This window comes from Plodia interpunctella, chromosome 18 (assembly GCF_027563975.2).
Source record: "Plodia interpunctella isolate USDA-ARS_2022_Savannah chromosome 18, ilPloInte3.2, whole genome shotgun sequence".
NCBI classification, from domain to species: domain Eukaryota; kingdom Metazoa; phylum Arthropoda; class Insecta; order Lepidoptera; family Pyralidae; genus Plodia; species Plodia interpunctella.
Window position 1 is genome coordinate 6,359,020 of NC_071311.1, and position 26,158 is coordinate 6,385,177.

At 38.0% G+C, this 26,158-nt stretch overlaps 1 protein-coding gene across 9 annotated transcripts in view; it reads left to right on the forward strand.

The window, feature by feature from the left end:
* The window catches only part of HnRNP-K (Heterogeneous nuclear ribonucleoprotein K), a 28,365-nt gene that overhangs the window by 260 nt on the left and 1,947 nt on the right, over positions 1–26,158 (forward strand). For 2 of the 9 annotated variants that reach the window (XM_053758837.2, XM_053758842.2), the window contains exons 2-11: positions 9,340–9,380; positions 14,465–14,562; positions 15,146–15,202; positions 16,053–16,096; positions 16,538–16,613; positions 16,700–16,813; positions 23,345–23,473; positions 24,303–24,501; positions 24,818–24,987; positions 25,244–25,413. In XM_053758837.2, coding sequence (XP_053614812.1) covers positions 14,473–14,562; positions 15,146–15,202; positions 16,053–16,096; positions 16,538–16,613; positions 16,700–16,813; positions 23,345–23,473; positions 24,303–24,501; positions 24,818–24,987; positions 25,244–25,413 — 1,049 coding nt within the window. In that variant the 5' untranslated portion in view covers positions 9,340–9,380; positions 14,465–14,472. Of the gene's footprint in view, positions 1–9,103; positions 9,249–9,339; positions 9,381–14,454; positions 14,563–15,145; positions 15,203–16,052; positions 16,097–16,537; positions 16,614–16,699; positions 16,814–23,344; positions 23,474–24,302; positions 24,502–24,817; positions 24,988–25,243; positions 25,414–26,158 lie in introns of those variants that run through there. The other 7 variants (XM_053758841.2, XM_053758838.2, XM_053758839.2 and 4 more) reach the window with 7 other exon arrangements.

Consider the following 26,158-nt stretch of genomic DNA (forward strand, 5'->3'; position numbering starts at 1 on the left):
GTGTCTGTTATTTATTTATTGAATAGATAGGTATATCTTTGTTGCGGCCTCAGGTCACGCCATTATTTCTGATGATGTTTAAGGACTGATGATCAGAATAGGATATCTACTACGAGGTACCTAGTAAATTGTCAAAACTTACAACAGTAATATTGTAAATTGTGTACGCGATTGGGGTATAATGGAAACGGGAGGATTTCTCATATTTGAGCGAGGTCCAGCGAGGGTTAATATGGATCGTGTTCATACCTTATCTCGCTATGCTTTACAGAATCAGTGCTAGAATGATGCAGCCCTTAACAGTCCATTTATCCCTTAGATTAAGCAGATTACTTGATAAAAAAGCTTAGGTTAAAGTTTTTGTCATGACCAACACTGCATCCTAACAATGAGAACTAAATTTATATTTGTCCATGTTCGAAATCTTCAGGGCCTTGTTAATCATTTGTTGGTCCAATGGTAACCTCTCGTATCTGCACATCATAGCAAAGTATTATGACTGTATGATTCAAAATGTAAGAGATTATGTCACCTTTTCTTTCTGTTACCTATAAAATATGTATGTGAACAAAGTACTCCACACAGTGTTCTACCATCCAAAGTGGTAGATATAATACTTTAACTTAATCAAGAAGTCAATTGGGAGAATAATATGGAAACTGTCTTCACCCTAAGTGATAGTTTGAACATTTTACCCTAGAATAAATATTATGAAAATACATCACATTACTTAAAAGCGGCATAAATAATCAGTAGCTTTACAGTGGTAAAATTAAAGAAATATTGTAACTAGCTGTGTTGTGGAACAAGTAAATCCATCTGAACTTCTATTTTTGATTAAAATAGGTTCACTAGGTAGTACTAAAATTTATCAAATACACACAGAATTAATACATAAATACAATAATAATAATACATACATAAATACATTAAACTCGAAATAATTTCTAACACTTTTAGTATGTATCTATTCCAACGCTACTTTGTTTCCCAGTTGCTTCGGCAATCTATCACGAAGTCAAACAGCTATGAAACCGTCTAAGTAATCTATCAGATGGAGCGTCGAGGTTCAGCTTAATACTTTTTGGGAGAAAAATTCATCATTTTTATTTTGCCCGTGTGGTTGTTATATGAATGAATTTGTATTTGAATATAGAATGCTATTAGTAAACAGTAAAAAAAAATAAACCTGGTTTGGGAGTAGGATCATGTAACATAAATTTTAAATTTAGGTGTCAATATTTTAAAAAATATACTATATGTAAGCCCCGTCCTGATGGAATTAATATATCCTCAAAATGTTTCAACCATCTTGTGAGTTTATCTGATAAAACTTATTAGTACTTAGTAGTACCTACGAAACTTGGTGTACAACCGTACAACCTTAAACCGTAGCTTGGTGAAGCATTAAAATTGAACGATTATTTTCAATAACCAATCAGGCGCAGTCTATGGGGATATTAAATAGAGTCACGTTATTTATTGCCTCGCGTGCGTGCACCGGACTTATGACTGCTTTTACGGTGTCCGCCATTTAATTTGAGCGTACATGCAACACACACCACATGGCCATTACATGACTATTGGAGAAAAACGGGAATCTAATTGTCGCCTCATCCCTCTGCGTGGCCGGCGGGTGTGGTGGCGACATACGTCCACGCCAGTCGATGGGTGGAGGTGGCGCCGGTAGCCGCAGCAATCGAAAGTAGAACATAATAATTATCGGTGGTGGCAGTGGTGGGCCGGGGCCGGTGGTCGCGGTTCCCGCGGCTCGACCGACAACAAACCGTCGCACAGCAACTGCTCATGACATATGCATGAGAGCGGCACGGACGAAGCCATCGCTTAAATATACAAGGACGGACGGGGAAATTACTACGGAGGCAAATACATACAAGATGTCTCCCGCCCGACACGGCCTAGCGTGCGGCACGCCCACGAGCCTCTCCAATTACACTCACGAAACGTCCGACTGATGCCTTTCCCACTATCCTACTATTTTTACCTCACTAACCACCTCGTCTTCTTCATAAGTTATGAAGACAACCCCATTACAAACTTAAGTGCATCATTGTAAATTCCTTTTGCGGTATTGCCTTACACGCAAATGTTAAATAGTTGATTGCAAAGGAAAAACGTAATGAAAAGCAGTATTGTCTCTTAGCAATTTCCTTTATTCTAAAATTTCTAACTAATCCATAGGTATCATCATAAAAAATGTTAGGAATTTTCGTGGCAGATAACTATGACAAGGTTGTTAATATATCTGACAGGGGTAGTCGGTGAGATGATCTAAAATTCGCCGCCGTGAAGCCTGGGTTTTCTGATAGCTGGCAGCGGCACGCCCACGCTGACGCACCGCAAAGAAGTTATGATCGATAGGAGCATCAAATATTCACGCACACGGCACCGACTGCCCATCGAGGAAAAGGAATGGATAACCGCTGTCTGAAAGGCCACAAGGGGCGTACCTCGTATTTCCCCTTTTTTTAAATTATGTAACCAATTTATATAAGTAATTCAGCTCTCCCGTAATTTTGGCGAAAACTGTCAACTGCTGCGTAACTCTGGCTCATACACTGTAGTTCCAATAGTTAAAGAAGTAGACCTTTTCCAGTCTGAAGCAAATAGCAGAATTTAAATTAATTGATGTAGCAATGCGAAAACTTGAAAGCGAAAAAATTAGCGTCCCGGCTTCGCTTGAGTAAAACATGCTCAGGAATCACACTATTGATGAAAATTCGTGGTAGTTTTTATGTCTCTTGCGAACAGACAGACGCGGCAGGGGTGTTTCCAGTTATTGTCCTCATTCTATTTCTAAATGTTTACATAATTACTAAAGTTGTTGGAACCGGTTTTATATGGAACTAACTTTTGTCCGTGGCTTCGCCCGCGTGAATTTATCTACGAACGCGAAACGGATACGATTTTCATACAAACTTTCACTCCCCATTATAGTCATTTGGGGGTAGAGTCTAAAAAAATAGCTTATGATTGAGCGGAGGTCTTTATCTACATGCATACCAAATTCTGTCCAGCCATTAAGCCGTGAAAGCAGAACAGAGAGACTTTCGCATTTATAATATTAATTATAGACTAATCTATATTTTATTATATCTATATCTTAGTATATATCCATACTAATATGGATATATACTAAGAAGTAGTACTTAAGAGCCGTATTTTTCTATAAATTAGCAATGTTTTACAATTTGTATTCATACTATGTGTAACATACCAATATGTCCCATAACTTTTCACCGTCTTAGTATACTGGTTTTATTATTTTTACAAGCAACTTCAAATACATATAAAATACGTAGGAAATAACATCAATTTATTTGTAAAAATATATCAGTATTTTTAAAATTTGGGTTAAGTAACATCAGGAGCGGAACACGATATCAATACCTTTAAGTGTAGTATATAAATGTAGCAAAGATTACCCTGTAAACGTTGTGAGAATGGCTGTAATGCTTTCACAGCCCGTTAAGTATTATCCGAGGCTGGGGCGAGGGCCGGGGCGAAGCACCCGACCGTGAAATAAGCAGGATGGCTTTGCGTCGAGTGGCAATCACACCACAGACCTTATCTATGACTATCAGTAATTAAACAACTTTTCGCAGCCGTTCGATCCTTTATTTTCCTTGACTTGCAGATATATCTAAGAGTAACGTATGTGTTTGTAACAAATCTACAAAGTACACACATGCAGACATATTCTTTTGTGGGGTCAAGATTTGGAGAATGATGAAACTCAGATGTTATGTTTTAAGAAAATAGATTAGACTATTTCCTTATTGATCAGCATATCCATACTAATCCTATTAATATTATAAATGCGAAAGTTTGTACATACATATTATGTATGTGTGTGTACACACATACATCGTCACAAACTTTACACACATACATCGTCACAAACTTTCGCATTTTTGGTACCCTTTCACGCAAAATCTACTGACCGATTGTAATGAAATTTGGTTTGCATGTAGTTAAAGACTCACGTTTGAACATATGCTACTTTTTGTTTCAAAAATCATCCCCTGAATTACTATAATGGGGGTTGAAAGTTTGTATGAAAATCATGTCGGTTCCGCTTTCCAAAGCTACGAGTAGTTGTAAACAGAGTCATTGGTCGAAATTTAGTTTACGCATAAATAACTAGGTGTTGCTAAAACTGTGTCCCTTAATAGAGTTTGCCTTTGACAAGGAGCTTTAACTTAAGCCTCTATTAATAATAGATTAGGTCCTTCACAACCTTGCGCAGTCCTCGTTTCCTAAATGTCCCCAAATTTATCGCGTAAGAATCACTTTAGCAAAATATACGATACAAGCGTGCACTTCGCATTTGCTACCCGGCACTAGAGTTCCATTTACAGCGAAAAATCGTATATTTATTCCATGAGTTATCCTATACATCCCTGAAGAGAAGGATAAACCTATATCGAGAATATATGAGTGAATCGAGACCACTTCATTCCTTTTACCCTTATTTCAACTTATCATTTTCGGGTTGAATAATTAAAATCCTCAAGAGGATCGAATACAAAATAATTGCTGACGATTTTCCCTGTCATTGATTGTTTCTTGGTTAATTAAATTGAAATTATATCAACGTGTCTTTTAAGTCTTTGCTTACGAAACTTTGAATGTTTAATTAGTATTGGAAGTCTGTAATTTTAAAGATAGCTACTAATTTGAATAGGATAGGATACAACTGTCGGTTCCCTTGTGGTGGTGGGTCCTATAGCGGGTGGCGTGTGCTGGTCGCGTTCTCATCGTCCGCTGAATATTTCAGCAGCCCGCGAGGAACAAATTACAGACTAGGTTCCAACTTCAGCCCTCACGACTTCTACAATTACCCGTTTAAAATAATATTCCATGGAAAGACACCGTCTGGGACAATTAGGTCAGCACTGCACGATTGTGCTAGCAGTTGCTGCTTTCCCATACATTCTTTGTTCCGCCGCACCTGATGTCTCTCACACTAGCTATTAAGTAAATAGCTTCAGAATTTTATTTCAGTGTCCTCAGAATGACCCGCTTTAAAGTTCATTAATTTTTTATTCTTAATTGATCCAGTACTTCTCTCAAATGGAGCACCTAGTCCTATCTTATATCCCAAAAATAAACATCGATTCGATAAAAAGAGGCCAATCACGTAGGAAAGAGCCAATTATTCCATATTTTCATTAATACAAAACATTTGCCATCGCGTCGCGTGGTAGCATCGAGGATCGTCGAGTATTGATCTCGTATTCTTTACCCGATGCCACATTCCTATCATACATCAGTATCAGCCATCACTGTCACGTAATGAATTGTTTACGATCGCCCAAGTTAATGGTTAAATGTAATTTTTCATAAAAATGAATATTTAGAAATAAACCAGGTTGTTAGCGAGTGAAGGAAGGATTTAGGAATAGGTTACGGACCTGTTCTTATTAACAATATTTTTTTGTAGGAAAATAAAATAGCTTCTAAAACGCTGCACTGTTTATTTAGTACTCATACTAATATATCCTATCTAATAAGGATATGAATGCGTGGAGGAAGTTTTTCTCAGCAGTGGGACTTAACTGCTAATAAAAATAAATATTATAACAGCGATTAGTACATATTTTTTTTATGTACTCAACCAATCTTCTCAAATTTTGCATACATTTAGTTTGAAGTACGGAGAAAGACATAGGGTACCTTTCATCCGGGAAAAATAATTTTTCCCATGGGAAATACACGTGGGTGAAGCCGCGGACAATAGATAGTTTAGATATATTTTGAACCAGCTGGACTGTCGTTCACGTTTGGTGGTTTTATCTTACTAGTAATTATAATTAATTAAATTACAGACAACTTTACACAACAATGACTCTTAAAACGATGATTTTTTATAAAGGTTGAGATAGAACCCCGTTCTATTGAAAGCTGATTATAAGAAATTACAGCAAACATTATTTCTCACAAAACAAATTGAAAGCTAAAATGTTATTACTATGAAATAATGCATACATGAAATGTCTTGTAGGCCTGTTGTGTTCCATGATTACATACATATATCCTTAAGATAATAAAAGAGATTTTTATTTTGTTTCATGTTTTTTGTTTGTAATGAATAAAGTCTAAAACTACTGGGATGTAATTCGGCACAGATAAATGAAGCCTTCTGGGCTAACGTAGGCTTTTATTATAATTTTACCCGAGCGAAGGCATGGCTGACCTATAGTAAATTATAAAGAGTGCATGTATTACCTAGTATTCGTATTGGTGTTAAATTAAAAATGGCCAATATGAGTGACAGTTATGTAATCTTGTCTTTCCACAAATAGTGCATTTGTGTTGTTGCCTGGTCGCCCAGGCAACGATTGTCTTCGATGTCACCTCATGGACGCTATTAGCTATTGACAAATACATATACACAACGTTATATCAGTTGTTTGTTCATAAAATAATATTCCAAAGAGACAGGGGTGTGCGTGTTTAACCACAATGATTATTTTGTGGTGGTCAACTGATTAAGGATGTAATGGTGGCATCCAATGAATTGATGAATTTAGGTCATGTCAACGATGAAATATCGAAACTTTACCGTCTGTAATCATTCGAAAATTTCTAAAGAACTGATGCTGAGAATTTGTATTATGTGCTTAACCCTTTGGTGCACATTATCCCCCATTATCTATAGACGTGATCAACAATTGAACTTAAAATTTGGTGTCCGCTAAAAGGTTGTTCTCTTCCGCCTCTTCTGTCATTATCTTCCTTCTAAAAAGATGACCATTCTATAGGTATATTCGTTTGTTTCGAAAACTTCCTTATGATTCCTAATACTTCCTCTCCTTCCATCCACCTGTTTTCGTCTTCATGTATATCCAACCACAGCCTTCTACTTCATCATACTTAGCGGGAAATATATAACTTTATTAAATTCAGTTCATCTGAATTCAGAGAACGATGTAGTAAACATGTTGGGTACGTACTTTTTAATATCCGTAACATGTACGGAGTACACGTGGATTGAAGGCGATGATAATATTACTTATTTGAGAAAGGGCGGTAAATGTAGTGCGAATAAAATTGTAAATGAGAAGTATTTATTTTGACTTGGTTTTTCTATCAGTTTATAGATCGCGTTTCGTAGCTCTGAGTAGGGAATTATTATTACTCTTGTCTAGTTACTCCTACTTTACTCTTGTCTAGTTTTATACTAAAAACTTATCATTATCCAGCCTTCACATACCTATTGATATAAAAATTACCACGACAAACCGACACTCGACTACAAAATTAGATATTTATGCAATCTATTACAGCATAGCTAATCTATTACAGCCTACAAGAGGCTTTATTGCAATTTTTCAGTAAATTGAGATGAAGTATTTTATTAAATTATTAATAACTTTTATGATGAATGTTTAAAAGGCGAGGCCTTTTCCCAGCAGTGAGATACATAATACAGACCATTAAAAATGATAAACGTAGAAGACATTCACCATAGTAATAGCAAGCCAAAAAGTATGTAGATTATACTTATGAATGTATCCCTCTAAAATAGTTTTTGTTGTTTCTCGATTATTATTGCTGGTACTAGTAGCAAGTTTACCATTCATTTATTTTGGTCAATTTGTTAAGTGACGTCGTAGGTGGACATTAGTAGCACCTAACGACTGCGTCGCATGCTACGCCGTCTCTTATGGTTATTATTTAGATTGTTCTCACACCATCGCCGTTTTTAGATAAGGTTCTATTAGCTTACATGTTCACATGAAAGCTATTGATTAGATTTTAGTCCATTTTTCATTTAATCATGAAACATAATTTTCGTAGTAGGTACTTAGTTTTAATTATCTAAATATTCTTTCAAATACAACGCCCACGGTAGAATAGCATAAGTTAATAAAAAGTTTTTCCGAAATTAAATCTTCAGTGGTTTAAAATTGATACTCATATGAGTATTTTTCTACTGACCTTTTTTGTAATTTGTTTGTAAATATTACATAACCTTTCATACGACACTAATTTGGAAAAGTAACTATTGTCGAAATGTCCAGTGTACCACTGCCAGCTTCGTAACGTCCAGTCCAAATAATTATATTCTAATTTCTTGAATGGAGATTTGCTTCGATTGATTTTTTCTTAGCTGATAACGATATTTCTTATAAATCGAATTTAATATAAAAATCCATGCAAATGGCTTACGTGACGCGTATGGAATATACGGTAATTCCAGTATTAACTACGATGCCTATCATGTTTGCCAAAGCTGACAGTGGTCGTATGCTGAGTTCGCATTAGCCGGTAAAACCAAACATTGCTAATGACGATTGAATTATGAAAGGGCTTGGGTTAAGTCAAAATGCGACCCTATATTCCCCTAAAAGAAATCGAAATTTTTGTATAAAAATAAATTTTGTTTGTGTGAAAACTTTCCGGTTAGTAAACACTTTAAAAGATAATTTATGAAAAATAAAATAGCACTGAGAGTTAAGACAAAAATCTTAAGTAGTAATATAAAAAAAAGTAAGAAGCGATACTCCGCTGGCCTAGTATGGATATGTTGCGGAGAGACCCAGACAAAAAAAACAAGAAATATGACTAACATCGATCCAGCACCTAGTCGCACTGGAAGACCCCAACTGAAATGGATATCTGTCTTGATAAATGACATGACAAGGAGAAGGAAAATGAACAAACAGCAGAGATCTCTCTGGAGATGTCATGTCAGGAGAGCCGACGGGAGGTAGAAATAGGTTAAGGCCGGATGGAGAAGAAAACTCCAATATTCAGATAATTAGTTTTTATTACATCAAGTAAGATTATTTCACTAGTTGCTTCCAATAAAAGGCCGCTGTATTTATACGAAATGGTTAATACTATTTCAAAGAATTCCACTGCGACATTAGTTAGCGCCAAGTCGGCGCAGAGTAGGTCAAGAAGTAGACAGAGTTTTATAAAGGATGCTCAGTATGGTAATATCTAGGTTGTCTTCTGGCGGGAGGATGGCGTCTTGCGGTGTTGTGACTCGTTAAGTCGTCGTTTCCGGGGCACAGTGAGAGGCAGGGTGTTATCGACGGGGCGGCGGGTGGCGCGCATGTGCACCGACGGCGCCCCGGAGTCTCGGGGGTGCTGTACTAACGCCCGACCGGAGCCCCAACGTTAACAGTCCACTCGCGATCCTCCTCTTGAAAAGACGCACACAGCCCTTACTCTAGTACCCACTGCACGCGCTCACTATGATATGTTATGATGTACGTTCTTATCTTCACTATTCTTCATTCACCTGAAGCTTTAATTATATTTGTTTTACAGTTTAACTAATCTGTCCCTATTTTGTTCTAGGCCTAAACCGCCCTGGTCCAAACGCCCTGGATAAATATTAGGTGAGTATTTCAATCGCATTTTTAACCAAACTGATTGTTTGCGTTCTTTCTAAGATTAAAGGCCTTTGTTAAATTCTGTAAAGAACCCCGGTTTATTGTTTGCCTTTTCTTTTGTCGATCGCGTTTCTTTTGCTTTTAATCCCATTTCATAAGTTTATAATAACTTATGGGGTCAATTTTAAATTAATTAGTAAAATCACTTTGAAAAAATATTCTGCATGTTTGAATTGAAACACTGTCAATTCTCAATCGCAATTCGCAATTCAATCGAATCGTTTTACTTTATAATATGGAAGGACTACTATAGTTTCTTCAAAGAGCGGTTCGACTCGACAGCTGGTACAGTTAGCGACATTTCGAGCGTTGCTTGGCCGTTTTTTACATACTTTTTGTTGAGCTGGTCTTCTTTGTACCGCGAACACCTGCCGGTTCGGGCCCGACCCAGTCATGCCTGTTCTATTCAAGCACGTTCAATCGACTTCGCCCTTAACCTCATTCGCATACGATTTCGCGACGAAAATCAATCATCCTGATATGTTTATTACACACAGGCATTTCACATTATGACTGTTGACTTGGGTAAAATAGTTCGCATGAGTCGTTGATGAAACGATTTCGACGCCGATATCGTTCATTTTTGGTTCTAAGGATGCTCGTATTTCTGAGTTTGAGCTACCTATATTAAATTAAAATTATTTAAATTAATTTATTTTGAATACGTAAATTATATAGGTATCCGTCATTTTAAAGATATTTTATTATTAAATTTGAAAATAAATGCTTATTTGTAATTAAATAAATAATTATTTATTTCCGACATAACTAATCTATAGTAAATGTTAAAACGATGTTAGTTCTCTTTGCTTAAAAATTTCAATACGTTCATTATTCCATTTTACTTCAATGGCTAAGTACTGCTCTAATTGTTGCAGTAATGTTAAATTGTCTCTCTCTTTCGCGCTATCCCTGCCAAATATTTGACACGCCCATACCCTGACTACCTGCACCCCAAATCGGTAATGCAGTAATAATGACTAACCAACCGAATAAAGAAGCAACTAATTTAAAGGGCACAGGAAATTAAGAAAGTTAGATTCTGATAGAGGTTGTATGTAGCGCGAATTTGCGACGCTCAAGGGCTGCCAGCACCTGCGTGGGTGTCACTGACCTCTTTCACCTGCCGGCGCGGTATTAGCATATGCTGAACTCTGCTATCGTGTAGGGACAATAGCATGTGAAGTAAAAAATCTACTGGCATGCGATTTTTTTAAACACTGATAGTAATTTTAGGAAAAAACTCTGTATTTTTCAACCTTATCCCTGTTCTCAGAATTACAAGATGAATGCCTGTAATGACTTTGGTGTTGATTTCCAGCTTCTGATAGGATTTTACCACAATCACTTCTTCGCCCGCGTGAATTTCATAGCAAAATCTCAGTATTTTTTTATTTATATATTTATTTATTTTATTGGTGCACACAACAGTATTACAACTTAAACATTCTTAAAGTAAAACTCCAGATACAGTATACAACGGCTGGTTGTAAGACCAATAGTGGGTACACACAGCATGATAAACAATATTGTTCAACAAGAAAACATATGAATATGACAGTAGATTTATATGAATTTAGATTATATGTAAATAGTCAGAAAGTTTGAAAGCAGTAGCATAATTTGGTTTGACCGGTTAGATACGATATAATACAACAAAATTAAATACAGTACTTAAGTATAATTTATCGCGTGTTCTGTAAGACTGGTAAACATATATGATTCAAATTCGCATTTTTTATCAACTTTAGTTCAATTTTCTATTTCCCGCTGCCTGTCTCGTCCCGAAAACTTGTCCAATCCCGCTTCCTGCTATGTAATGTAAAGTAGATATCCCGTACCGTTTCCTACATATTGTGCCATCATGTTTTTTGCAAAGTGTCCCGTCCTTATACCACTACGTGTCTCCTTCCCATTTCCCGCCCCGACTCCCACTCCCGCTTTCTGCAACGCGTGCCGTCTCATTTTCCATGACGTTTTACGTCCCGATTTTTATTAACCACAAACGTAAATTAAACATTTTTTGTATTTACCAATTGTCAGCTTTTTATCTTGAAAATTGTATTAAGTCCCATACAATCTTTCACGCGCCTTATAAAGGGGTTGAGGGTTAATTTTGAGAAAAATCTGAAACACGTATTCATTACTTTCTTGTGAACAACCAAAATACAAATTTTCAAGTCACTAACTTCAACGGTGTAGAACTTTCATATTTACAGTTTTTCACCCCTTTCACCCCCTTCGGAGTAGAATTTCAAAAAATCCTCTCTTAGTGCTCACCTACATGCCAAATATCAGCTTCCCGCCCAGCAGTTTCGGGTGTACGTTGTCTGTCAGTCAGTCAGTCACTCAGTAACGGAAGAGTTTTATATTGATATATTGATACATACTGTGCTCAATATATCAATATAAAACTCTGTTATCCTCTCTCACTTCCCAAAGGCTGGCTGGAAGAGATTACTTAGCAATAGGCTCACCATTGGTTACTTTGTACTAATATTGTTTTTATGGACAATATATATATTTTGTATTGTCAATTTAGTTTTAATAAAGAAAGAAAGTAGACCTCTGTATACTTTCTTCGTTCGAACAACTGATAACAATTTTTGTATGAATACAACGAAAATAAATAAAATTACCTTGTGCACATAAGTAGTATCAAGTAAAAATCTTACGACTTTGTCTATCTACCTACATAAAATAATTCGGTGTGCGTATTTTTTAATTTCACGATATTTCAGAATCTATTAATACAATGTATATGCTGTGAAGGACAACATTTATCTTCGTGAAATTCTCTTGATCATGAAATAATCTTAATACTTACTCAATACTTTTAATCATAAGGATTAATATGCTTGTGTAATAATAATTGTAAAAATGCACCTTTTAATTTACAATATCTTTTTATATATAAAATGCCTAATAGATATAATTATAATAGATAGTATTGTGTCGCGGACTTTATTATGGATCTACTAAAAACCTATATTTTTGTAGTACATTGTGTGCATGTATAATCAATGGTAGGGCCAGCGCACGAACGTAAAGATTTTCGTTAGCGTTTATTGCTTCATTTTCGGATTTCTTTATAAATGTTGATTGATCTGGCTGAATACTATTTATTTCAAAACAAAAATGCCTATAGCAATATCGGATAATGTAGCTTTCTAATGGTGAAATAATTTTTGAAATCGGTTTTGGTAGCTTTGGAGATTACCCGCCTCAAGCATACAAACTCACAAACGGTTACCTCTTTACTCGTATAATATTAGTATGGATTTGTGAGAGAGACACCATAGCGTGATTTAGAGATTTAAAAGTTTTAGTGGCGCCATCTAGTGATTTATTTCGGAAGTACAATATATGTCATTTTGTCTGAGCGAAATCATAGCGCATTTTAAAAGTCTTGGTGGCGCCATCAATCATCTTTATGTTCGAAACTAAAATATAACAAAATTAAATTGGAAATTGATACCTTCCAATTATATCTATATCAGACATTCATCGATGAAAAAAATTGTTTATATTCTGTTTACACCTTTCTACAAAATTTTAAAGTAAATCGGCTCCGTGGATTGTTATTTTAATTTTCCTACAGGACCGTCCTCATTTTCCGGGATGAAATGTCTAAAAATTATATTCTATAAGGTGTTAACCCGAGATTCCGAGGATTTTTTGATTCATAATTAGTTTTTCTATTATCGGGATGAAATGTATCTAAGATGTTAATAAGGTACCTACATACCAAATTTCAAGCACATCGGTCCAGTAGATTTCGAGTGATGCGCGTTCATACAGATAGACAGACAAAAATTTCCAAAACTATATTTTCGTCATCTATATCAGTAACTAAGTACCTATATTCCATGAAGAATTAAAAAAATATATCCAATGTACAAATTTGGCCTTTCTTAAATTGTATTATATGTATATTGATGATGATACTTATTGATGATGGTTTATACGTATCATACAAAATATAGCACACGTGCGAAGCCGTTCATAATAAAATTACAAAAATTTCTCAAAAGAAAGAACTTAGTATTCAAGGCCATGATGTCGCTAAAATCCTTCTCAAGCCATCTATCTATCATGGGAGCGGAACGTCTCGAGCCGACCCAAAGTTACCTCTCGAGGATGTTGCGCGGTAATTAATTACAAATTTAGGAGGGTTTAACCTAATTGCTTTTATGTTAATTGTGTATCATTGTATGTTCGTTTGTAATCAATTTGCGGGCCGATCGATAGGAGTCCGGGCTCCTGGCGCCTGCTTGCTTGCATCCTGTTCTCATCGCCAAGGCACTGCCATTTTATAATTATCGTGCAGAGTCTGATATTAACCGTTCAATAACTGGTATTATACGACAGCTCAAAAAAAATCTAGGTTCTGGAGAATATTCCGTAGAGCTTATAATCTTACTAGTAAATCTGAATACACACAAAGAAGACACCAAAATCAGACTGGTAGTTTCATAGATAAGTGCAATTTGCCAGTAGTACGCATATAATATGCACAAATATGAGCCGGTGTCGACTCAACCTCCACGCAAGAATCAATACAGATGTCATTAAAATATAATATCCAAAGGCACAATCAAAAGGCATGTAGTAAGTGTAGTAGTGGCTTTGTGATTACCGGGAAACTCCACCCCGACCCGACACCCGAACCTGATGCCCGCACTTCGCATTCGCAGCTCGTTTACCACGGGGAAGCAGACTCTTGTGATTAATGTCTTTGATGTTTCCTTGCTCTTGACAGATGCTCATTAAATGAAATATTCCGTGGGAATATGGAATATCTTGCGTCGGCCTCTTTTTATGCGGAAAGATATCTGATTTATTTTTTACACAGTACTCAGATTTGATGACTTGACAGATTTTATTCTTTGTTTTGCGATGGCAGTAGTTTTATCTAGCCGCTGGTGTCCCATTTCTAGGCGAAATATCTCCCTCTCCTTTCATAAATATAAAGCTTACACATAAATGAAAGGTTAGGATTGCATGATTTCATTCAAAGTTTGATGCAGGATCAACGATGAAGCGGGACGCGTACGGTGACGACGGGCCCTCGCACAAAAGGCAAAGGCACACTGATGACGAGGTCACCTTTCTCATACCCAGCAAGGTGAGGATCATATCCTTATCTTTATTATCTTTATTTTTATTTTCCAAAAAGGCTTATCACAATAGTCTGATTATATTTTTTTTGCAAAATCTGGAAGCTCAGGCACCCTTATTCAATATTTTGTATGTTTATTAATATTGCTACGTTTTTAAACCTATTTCTCTTTTTTCGTGTAATGCTAGTAATCAATGTGTATGTATATTTGTTTTCTTATTTTTCATCCAACACTGTAACTGTAAAAGCAAAGGTAAAAAACCAACACTGTAAAAGCAAAGGTAGAAGAGAATATGTAATATAGGCATTGATCCTCTCTTAAATATTTTATCTCAATACAACAGTAAACGAGATTTTTAGGGTCCATCAAACGCTTGTCCTAAAATCCGGCTGGTTATAAAATGTAAGTATGTGAAATAAATGTATATTATGAGGGCTGCTCTACACTGTCTTCCATTGTCTAGAATATATTGCTAGATAATTATTTTCTTGAACATAAAAGGCAGTTTTAGAAAATGTACCTAAAAGAGTTCTACACATGTTATGATGTATATTCTTTATTTGATATTCATAAGAACGTTTTCGTCAGGTGGCTGGCTCCATCATCGGAAAGGGCGGCACCAATATATCAAAGCTCAGGAATCAGGTCAGTATTGATCATATGATTTACGGTCGTAACCAATACACGGGCGTATACCTACTCATTTCAAAATATAGTTTATTTACCAGCATAGAAATACATTTATGATATTGAATATTCAACCTACAGGTAGTATCTACATCTATGTGTTAAGGTTGATCACACTTAGCGTTTCTTACAGAGTAATTTGTGACTTATTTTTATCACAGTAAGTTTAGTTTATAAATACATTGAAATATACTCTTAACATGTTTTACTCCAGGTACCAACCGTATACTTTGTACTGCAACCCTTTTAGACACAAAGGAAAATTAAACGTATAAAATCGACCAGACCCTAATATTCTGCGTCCTATGCCGATGTTTGCTAACATCGCACGTCTCGTAGAAAATGTAATGATACTGGCAAGTGTCGAAATAAAAAAGAAGATATAGTTGATGGTCATTCTGGGCCAGCCGCCAGCGGCGAGTCCGTAGCCTGTAGACAGAATAACCCCCCGGCAGCCAGTTACAGGTCTTTTGCGCCCCCGAGATGATTTGAGCTAGTAGCGCGACGCGCTGCGCGCCTTCACACACGCCACACACTTACGACCGCTCGCAACACTTGATTGGTCTAGTTGTATCCAGAAAATGATATTCGAGTCCGATTTTCAATGACATAAACTTCCGTTTATATGTCAGTTTTTGTAAATTTCTCGAACATACCAGAGCCAAAGCTATTTGTATGTAACCCGAGTGTTGTGAGCGGGACTTGCCCCTCGGCGAGTGGAGACGCGTGGCGCGGCGCTACAGCGTGTCTTGGTTGCCGGTCCCGCCCCGCCGGACGCCGCCGCCCCGCCCGCCGCCCCGCCATGCAGTACAAAGCCTCTATAACAGTCCCAGATTGCCCCGGCCCCGAACGGTAAACTATATCGCCAACATCTACTCTCAATTAAAGCCCGAAGTCTCTTTTATACTCTGTCAACAGTCAGGAGTCGGATCGTGTTTGACTTAGGCGCTTCACCCCGTGGAACATGCAACACTCCGCAGTACGCTGCACCTCGCACCGGACGTACTTTCATTCTGACCTCTGCGTCGTCGCCTCACTCATTAGTCGCTAAGAACTATTCCCTCAGGACTGTATCCTCTCGCCTCGAATTCTGTCCGCACTGGACTCTTCCCTCTGATCTATCTAAGAGTTCTACCGACATCGCTATTCATCTTATCATGCTTTAAGTACAGTCCGGCAAACAGACCTCCCTGACCGTTGATTTTGAATATCGTGATTTTATCATATTGTGTTGTGAATTTCATCCACATGTATAGTTGCGGCTTGTGTGCTAATGCATCATTTGTTTTTCAGTGTTCTGTCGATATTGGCTCCGGATGTCGATACCGTTCTGGATATTGTCAAGGAGATCCTTCCGAATTTGGCTGATGTAAGTATACATAAAGTAAAACATGTTATTTTACTATATTCCACTTAACAATAAGCACAATTCACAGTATGCATATAATTTCTTAGGGAGGAGGACTCAAAGGCAACATGGAGGACCTCGACATTCGTCTGCTGATCCACCAGAGCCGAGCGGGCTGCGTCATCGGCAAAGGCGGCTCAAAGATCAAGGAACTTCGAGACGTAAGTACATTACCAATCTCTCTTTGGCAAAGACACTTCAAAGCCCAAGAAGTGCGGTAAAATGGAGCTAGTTAGCAGGCATGTAAAACATATCGATAGTGAAACTTGTAAAAATGATTGTATGTTTAGAGAGATGTATGTTACTCTTTCATGAAAAAAACTACCGGTCAGATTCGACTAAATTCAGTACAAGCATTATACAAAACCTGTGATAGCTCATAGGATATTTCTCCACGATAGCGAAATCTGGCCGCGGCTATTAAGGCCTATAGGTATTTCCGAAGATGCAAGAATGCAGTTATATATAAAGGTGGGCGAGCAGATGGGTAAGTTTTCAACGCTAGTCATCTGCGGCGCTTACAGTTACTCGAAAAGGATTTTTTATCGCGAAGGTATTCGGCCACGTGGTGCGGCAGATGTGGACACATCTGCCCCAGACCGTCACCAACTCGCTGCCTTCTTATCGGACGATTCACCTATTTTTATAAAGTTTCCACCTAAACCTATGTATTGTATGCACTTTTATACTTGCAGCTTAGCTATACGTCCAGTTTTTAGTTCAAGTGCAGTACCATTTTGATTTTATTTACTTTACTATTCGATCAGCTTAGTTTTCAACAATAATCTTCCTTTGTTCGAAGAAAAACAAAGTATAATAAACAAAAGTATGATTTGTAGCAAGGACAAAGTTAATTAACTATTATTTATCTCCTACCCTAATGTACTTGTGTATGCAAACTAATGGTGTAATACCTCAACGTAGAGCTCCCTTATAGAACTGCAAACAAGTTAGCGGCACAACTAGAGAGTGCATCCCGCAGTGGTGTAGCTACCAAGAGTCTAGGTAGTGCTGTGCATCGAGCCGAAAAACTCAGGGGGTCCTGGTTCTTACAGGGGCCTTTTTTCGTAGTTCTGTCATCATTTCGTATACTAATCAAATCAGATTTGTTAGGCCCCAGATATTGTTTGCACCAGACCTATTTTTTTAATAACATTATTTTTTAGGTTACTTGATTTCTTATCTATTATCTGAACAACTGCTTTCCTACTTTTTATTATCTACTTCGCACGGTCTTTGAATCCCAGACTGAATTTGCGCCAGGGCCTATAGTTATCTAGCTACGCCACTGGCATCCCGCATCCTGCAGATCAATTACCCCCCGAGCAGAGCAAGTTTTAAAACGTCTGCAACTTGGTAATCTGTCGGTGTTGCCTTCCATAACTAGAGTCGGCAGCTCGCTGTTTGCAAAGGGGTTTCAATAAACCGTCCCGACGTTGAATTTGGAAGGTATTTCCAAGTTTGAATGGGGACTGCAGACAATATCGCATGGCTATCACTTTGAATTATTCTTGGTAGATAAATTGAAATCTATTAAAAGATACTCGATAGATACTATATACTTCTGCATTATGGTCCAAAATGCAGCGATTAATGTGTACATGCATATACTATTTATGCAAGTATTTAATAAAAAATGTGTGAATACAATTCTAAACATTAAAATATAGTAGAAAAATGATATTAATTTCCCTATTGATAATTTTAAAAAATTAATCGATGACCAAAATCACTTTCGCGCTCAAGATTTTTTGCATCTCCGTACCCCGTCTCCAAATAGATCCGCGACGAACCGCCTTTAATCGCATCTACCTGAAGATGCCTCAATTTTTTATCATTCCCCTTACCATCGATCAGCTGTTCGCGAATCCTTTGTTCGCTGACGAATAAAAGGAATAGGTAATATCGAGTCAATGGCCGTTACCAGGTACCTTCACAATAGCGCGTCGAATTCTTTTAGCATTGTCATTTGAAAAAATCATTCAAAGAAGTATCGTATGTGAAAGAAGTTTCCATTCACGCATATTTTTGCGAACACTTCGTACTGCTATAATCATTGATTTAGTATGTTAAATGATTCTGCCTATTTTAATTTATTAACCACTTTAATTTATTGCACACTAGCGGCCCGCCTCGGCCTTGCTCGGGTAAAACCATAATACTTTATACACTGAAACCTTCCTCAGGAATCACGGTACGGTTTTCATTTATTGATGAAAACCGTACGAAAATCCGTTCGGTGGTTTTTGAGTTTATCGCATACAGACAGACAATGCGATAGTTGTTCTTTTTTTATAATATGTAAGGAAAATAAAAAATATAGAAAATAAAGGGTAACTTAAAAGCACCGGCGAACTAAATATTATACCAGTGTTGACTGAACCTCGCCCCGTTCTATGTAAACGTTCTAAACTCTGCGATTCCCGGTTTCATTATTTAATACGCATGGGACGGAGAAGGTAGTATTCAATTACATAATTAATTTTAACGTTACATTTCAACATCAAAAACGGCCGTTTTCGTTGTAAACATAATAATTATTTAGTCCTTTGTGCAAAAATATCTGGGTTTTTTATCGGAAGCAAGTTTTATATTACATAAATATTTTAACGTTATTGAGACCTTAAATTCGTTTGTTTGCTATTATATGGCAATAGGAGTTATAAACAGCAGGCCAGGAAAAGTGGAGGGAAAATTTATATGCTGTACCTATCGAAGCCACATAAATTAAAATAAGAAACGGAAAATCCATCAAATATATTTAAAATTTTAATAAGATTTACTAAAGCTATATTTTTCACCTTTTCCACCACATTGAACGATATAAAAAAGGCAGGCTATATACAATCGGCGAACTTAGACAGATGCCGACAAGAACGAACATTTTGTATCTTAACGTAGATTGTATGAAAGCTTTTATTCACCTCAAAGAAAAACCAGCTATGTACCTCGAACTCGTCGAAAGTTCGCCAAATGTTTGCCGATAGTGTATAGCTTGCATAGAACTAAGCACATCGTGCGCGTGCGCCGACAGCTGCGCGCGCGGGCGGCGGCAGGTGCGCGCGCAGCCGCCGGAAGGCCGCACAAAAACCGCGCGCGCACCTGGGCCGGGCCACGTCTACCTACTTGCACAATGCCGCGCCAGACTCCTTACATAAATAGAAATTCGGAACATATGGCTCTGTAATCGCCCGTCTTCACTCACCTGCTGCTCAGGTAAATGGTATAAGGTCCCTTCATTGAATCTTGTTCAAAGTTTGTGCATAAAGAAGCATAAAATGTTCTATTTTGTAATGTTTTTGGTATTAAAAGTTATATCAAAATTAAAATCACGTCTTCATAAGTAACTTCGTATATACTAACTTCAGCTATATCTTTAGCTTCTTAGCGGGTTAACCACAGGTTTCGCTCAGACTTACTCTAAAATATTTCAGTGAAAAGAAAATAACTTCACAAGATATATTTTCAGGTAACCGCTTTGCGGGGCTTAGGTCTGGAGCGCCAAAGTTGTGTCGTAACGTAAGTTAGTAAAAATAAAATGAAACTCGCAGGTTGGGGAAGTTATGAACGATGAACTAGGTTAAAGCATGAATCCGTCCAAAAACTTTTAGAACTTCGGTAAAACGTAGGTTAGAAATATATTTGTGTTATTCTCAACGGGGTGACGATTGACAAATGGATATATGATATTTTATCTCGGAAAATACAACCCTCTTATTCAACTCTCTTGTAACTTTTAATGCCTTATTCCATAGTAAGGTATGGAAAAATTGGCGTCCGATCCTGGTATCAAATCTGCTAACGTTACGTCATAATCATGGTTATATTTCAATACTAGACCTGTTTTGTAATCGCCATTGAAAACAATTGGGGTACAGTTTTTACTAACGTTAGCAGAACCCAGCAATATGCATGAAATCCGAAGTTTTCCCTTGGTTCATTTACTACTACTTACTTACATATGTGAAAGGTGAATTAGGTTTATGTGGGTTGTGATTGTGAGAAACAATGATAATCTTACGGCGTTGTGCTCAAGGGTTATAACGTGACGTGTGTAGGACTCCATCCGTCGGAAGCGCGGCGCCGCTCGGGTTAGCGCGCTCGAACACGTGACGCGGCCTTTTTGTGTTTCCACATCCTCCAAACCTCACGCAAAAAAAAGGAAGGGATCATGTGCTCACTCATACATAGATTCAAATTTTATATATATATGTATCTCTACGTAAAACGTAAATGTTATCATATATTGTGAAATAATGTAATCGTTCATGAAAGCACACGATTTATGTACGCTGTGGTCACGATATACACGACTATCTCGTCTAGTTTCCATTGGGATGGCAGAGATTTCCACTTGCTACGATCCATATAAAATTTCTCCTTTAGATTTTATATAAGTGTTTTCAACGCAGTTGGAGTCTTGGCAATAAAAGTGTTGTGGGCTATTAACGCCTGTAAACTGCATCGTTCGAGTTGTTACTGCATGCGACGTTAGGGCAATGCATGCGCGGTGACGGACCTGAATTAATCTGCTTAAATTACTGGTCTAAGGAAACTGCAAAAATTCATTGAGGATATTTCTAGAAACGCATCTAATAATCTAAGTAGATTTATTCAGTGCATTATTTTGCATTGCAAAACCACGGTTATAGATTTGAAATATCAGAAGACTTCGTATCAGGTGGAACCAATTCATCGTTGCGGACAATATCTTTATTTAGTCCATCGATCCGCAAGACTTGAACACTACCGCAAGCACGATAAAAATCAATTGTATTGTACAACATAGCTGGAATGACGCACATTGCGGCTATGTCATTACGCGGCTTGTACCGATAGACAAATAAGTGTAATTTGAACACGGCACATATGTCCTGTGTGAACATGGTGGTAATTAGCGCGGGCGCCGGTGACACCGACAATTACCGTGCACGCGAGCTTCCGTTTCCGAGGGCGTAGGGCTTCGCGGTCGCTCTGTCCGCAAGGTGGAAATGCCCGCCGGCACCTGATGGAAAACCGGCTTTGGCACTAGTATTCCTGAGGGCTTGTTGTGGCTAGACAAAGCCATTGTTTACTCCGTATTGGCGTATTCATTTTATTGATCTGCCAGATAGAAAATTGTTGCTCTATACCTCAAATAAACCCCTATTATTTCTAACTAAACTTACTTTCCTGAAAGGTAACAGACTTAAATTTTAGTTTCCGATTCGACTGTCACATGTACAAAGACGAGGGTGACCGGCAAGTCAGGGTAATGTAATGCAGTGGAATGGATCCTGTTTGTAGTTCGCATAGGGTTTGTAGTGTGCGGCAGATGGTAGCGGCAGTTCCCAGGCTGTGGTGTAGGCGTGTCGCGGCCGTACAAGTGCAGGGCGGGCGCGGGTGTGGGGTGCGCGGGGCGGGGCGCCTCAGCCAGGCAGGTGATGCAGCGCGCGGTCGGCCTCACTCGCTGTTCAACCACCCAGGGGATGAACGCTCCCCTAGCGGATTTCGATCGCGACGTGCTTCTAAAAATAATTTAATTTAGTGCAATATTTTCTCGTGAGTTGTGTGGTGATGTGAGGCGATATGTTGTTGAGTCCGTGTCCTCACGGCCAGTTGTTTGTGCGTGAAGACACGTGTGACGTGCCCCGGTCGATCCTGCGGCGCATGCGCGCTGGTCGCTGTCAAACGTCACAGTATGAACGCCCTAGAGCAAGGATTTACACATTGCTCGTTGGTGTGTTAACGTGTCATCGTAGGAAAGAACCGCCATGAAGTTATCTAACAGTGGTAAATCATTCTTGTAGTTTGAATATCATCCTTCCATAAAGCATTAGTATTATTACATTTATTCAAATATCGTAAAGACATTTACACATTTTAAAAAATATGTAATTACCTAAAATATTTGTTTGGGATTATTTTCAAATTAATCGATTTTATTGTGATTTGTTATTTCGCTTTATCAATATATCACCTTCGGTAAGAATAAAACCTTGTACCTATATAATAAATATTCTTATCAAAGATTTTATTAACAATAAAAACCAGTAAATCTCAAACTTTACATAAATAAAGAGTACGTAGGTTTTGACCTACATACTCTTTGAGAGAGATGAGAGTGACAAGTTATTCAATTAAGTGAGTAATAATGTCTTCAAGTTATTTGCCAAATAAATATTCAAGTAGTAAAAATATATGAAATGCTTCAGTATTATTTTTTAAAACAATTAATTCAAAGGAAATGGACTTTAGATTGATCCATCATAGGTGTTCAATCAGAGATTTTCTGAAAACCTTGAGTTATTTTTTTTCTTCAGTCCCTTTAATTATTTTATAATACAAATATTATAAATACGGAAATTTGACTTCAACTAATTTTGTGCACTTGTAAGAACTTTTCATTTCATTCATCTGGTAATTAATTAAACCTACTTTAAATTATCATTGTTGCCTCCATTATACCCTCATCACATTTGGGTGATTTTTTTATATGTAATTAATTGCCCTATATTAGTTAATTATCTGTCGCTCCGAGCTCCGCCCTCGATAGCCTATGTTTGACCTCGGATCATTAACTATCTATATTATATTCCAAAATTCAACAAAATCGACCCAAGAGTTTAACCGTGAAAGCGTGACAAACAGACATGCATTTATAATTTTGATATGTGTATAATAAAATAACCAGACATTTATTATTATTACAGAAAACCGGCGCGAAGCTCAAAATTTTCTCCAACCCCGCTCCTCAGAGTTCGGAGCGAGTGGTGCAGTTGGTTGGCAACCCTGACGCCGTGGCTGCTGGCATAAGGGAGGTGCTCGACCTCATCAGGCAGGTATGTGATCTTGCAGCTATAACTTTTTACTCTATGTTTTGTTTACTCATGTCGTGTTACAAAACTGGTGAGAAACTGATATAGTGTGATATAGGTTACGATCTTCATATTTTCTAAACTTGCGCTTTCGACTTCGGAGCGATTAGGTACAGTTGGTTTTGTGGCAACCCTGGTTTTGTGGCCTCTGGCAGAGAGTGAGTTATTGCCTTATCGGACAGGTGGGGATTTGATCTTAATGTTATGAAATGACTTGCCGATTTCCTCGTGTCCTTTTATGCTGTCGACCCAGGGATACGGGATATGAACGACCTCATTTGACAGCTGGAAATTATAGCTTCATTTCGAATTGAGCTGAAGTATTGTTTTCATTATTAATGAAGCATAGGTATTATTCAGATTATTGACATAAGTAAGCTGTAGGCAAACTTTTTTTGTGATGGCATAATGTGCTTCTCGCATATAATTATGTAATTTTTTAAAATTTAAGTAAGAGTTTACTTCAATTTTCGTTTAAAGTCGGTAGTTCATTGCAATTCATGGACAGCACACTGTTATCTATACTATTATTATAAATAAGCGTTTGTGAGTTTGTGTGTTTGAGGCGGGTCCAAAACTACCGAACCGATTTCAAAAATTCTTTCACCATTAGAAAGTTACATTATCTAAGATTGCCATAGGCTATATTTTATCTCGAAATTCTCACGGGAGCGAAGCCCGGGGCAACATCTAATATTCAGAAATAACAAAGCAGTTATTTATATACATTTTCCTACATTCTACCCAGTTCTAAGAGACATAAAAAATAACGATTTTTATTATAACATTTTAGGTGCCGATAAAAGGCCCCATCCAGAACTATGACCCGCACAACTATGATGACTTCTACGCGGATGAATATGGTGGCTTCGGGGGAGGCGGAGGGCGCGGGGGCGCGCGCGGCGGCCGGGGCCCGCCCGGGCCCGGCGCGCGCGGCCCCGCCGGCCCGCGCGGGCCCGTGGCCCGGGGCCCGCCGCCCGGACCTGCTGGAGGTTAGTAGCGCTCTCATCATCATTTGAACGCATTTCCAGTTCCTTTCTCAGCTATAAAGCGTCAGGCGGAGTCCAGCAGTCTTCGGCATCCTTAAATGACGTCAGGAGATCAGTCAGGAGAAATATAGTAAATCACATAATCAATAAAACTTCTAAATTTATGTCCCATTTAACCATATATGTTGGTTAAATATCTATATGTTTTATTCTAACTAATTCAAGCACCAGATTTTATTAAAAATCTGGCACTCATGTTAGCAATTAATTCGAAAAGAATGAGTAAATAAAAGCCTAATAATAAATGTTTTTCTATCAGGTCGTAGCGGGTTCGGCGGTAATGACTTCGGTGGGCCGCCGCCGCCGCGCGGGAACTTCGGCGGGGGCGCCCCGCGCGGGGGCTTCGGCGGCGGCGGGGGCTTCGGCGGCGGCGGCTTCGGGGGCGGCGGCGGGCAGGAGACCTCCACGCAGGTCACCATTCCCAAGGACGTAAGGACTTGCTTTTTATTTATTGTTATGTCTACTAATCGACGTCCCATCGTGCTAACTAATCGACCACAGTTTATCCTTTGCGTTTATATTATGAACTGTTTTATTGACATTATTGTAGCTACTTTCAAATAACTGAGAGTTACGTTAGGAGCTAAATCACGATATTCTAATTTTTGGAAAAATAATAATAAATTCTGTTTCGCCTTTAGCGAAACGTTCGAACTATGAGTCTCAACAGTGCCGTAACTTTCAGCTGGCGGGCGCCATAATCGGCAAGGCGGGGTCCCGCATCCGCAAAATCCGCCTGGAGTCGGGCGCCGACATCGAGATCGCGGCGCCGCTGCCCGGCTCCAGCGACCGCATCATCACCATCACCGGCACGCCGCCGCGCATTCAGAAGGCGCAGTACCTGCTGCAGCAGAGGTACACTACATCGCATGCTTCTATATGCTAAGGTGATAGGGGCTAGTTTGCGCCGACAAGCAAACAAGAGGTATATCATCTCTCTTGGCCAAGGTTGCGCGACGCACAGTTTTTGACACATTCGACATTCACAATGCTCAAAATGCGTTAAATGTTGTGGTGAAAAAACGCCCCTGTAAACGAGGCCTTATATTACCAGTCCTAGCGCTTGTCACTGAAGACTTGTTTTCTTTTCCTTCTATTTTGAACAAAGTCCCTCTGTCTCCTGTAAGACGTACATACCATCCAAGTATGACACAATTTCACGTTATCCATCTCTATCTCTTTCGTTCTCTGTAAAAGTTTCTAATGTTTTTTTTTCTCCCCATTAAGTTCAAACTTATTTTTTTTACCTAAGGCGGTTTTTCTTTTTTTTTTTCTTATTTTCCTTAATCAAATTGCGAGTCTTACACAACAATCAATACTTTAAAATATTGCAATTTGATCAAATAAATGTAATCAGTGGAATACCGCCATTATCAATTCACCCTTCATATACTCATACTCTATAAGCATACGCTGTACCTGAATTTAACAAATATGAATATGTATAAGTATAATTTTTATGCCACTTTGTCAAAATTATGAACATTCACAACCTGTTTCAATCATTTTTTGAGCCAAGCCACGTGAAGATACAGTTCATCCAGAATTATTCTCCAAGTAATAGATGAGACAAATACACATAAATATGTCTACATTATGT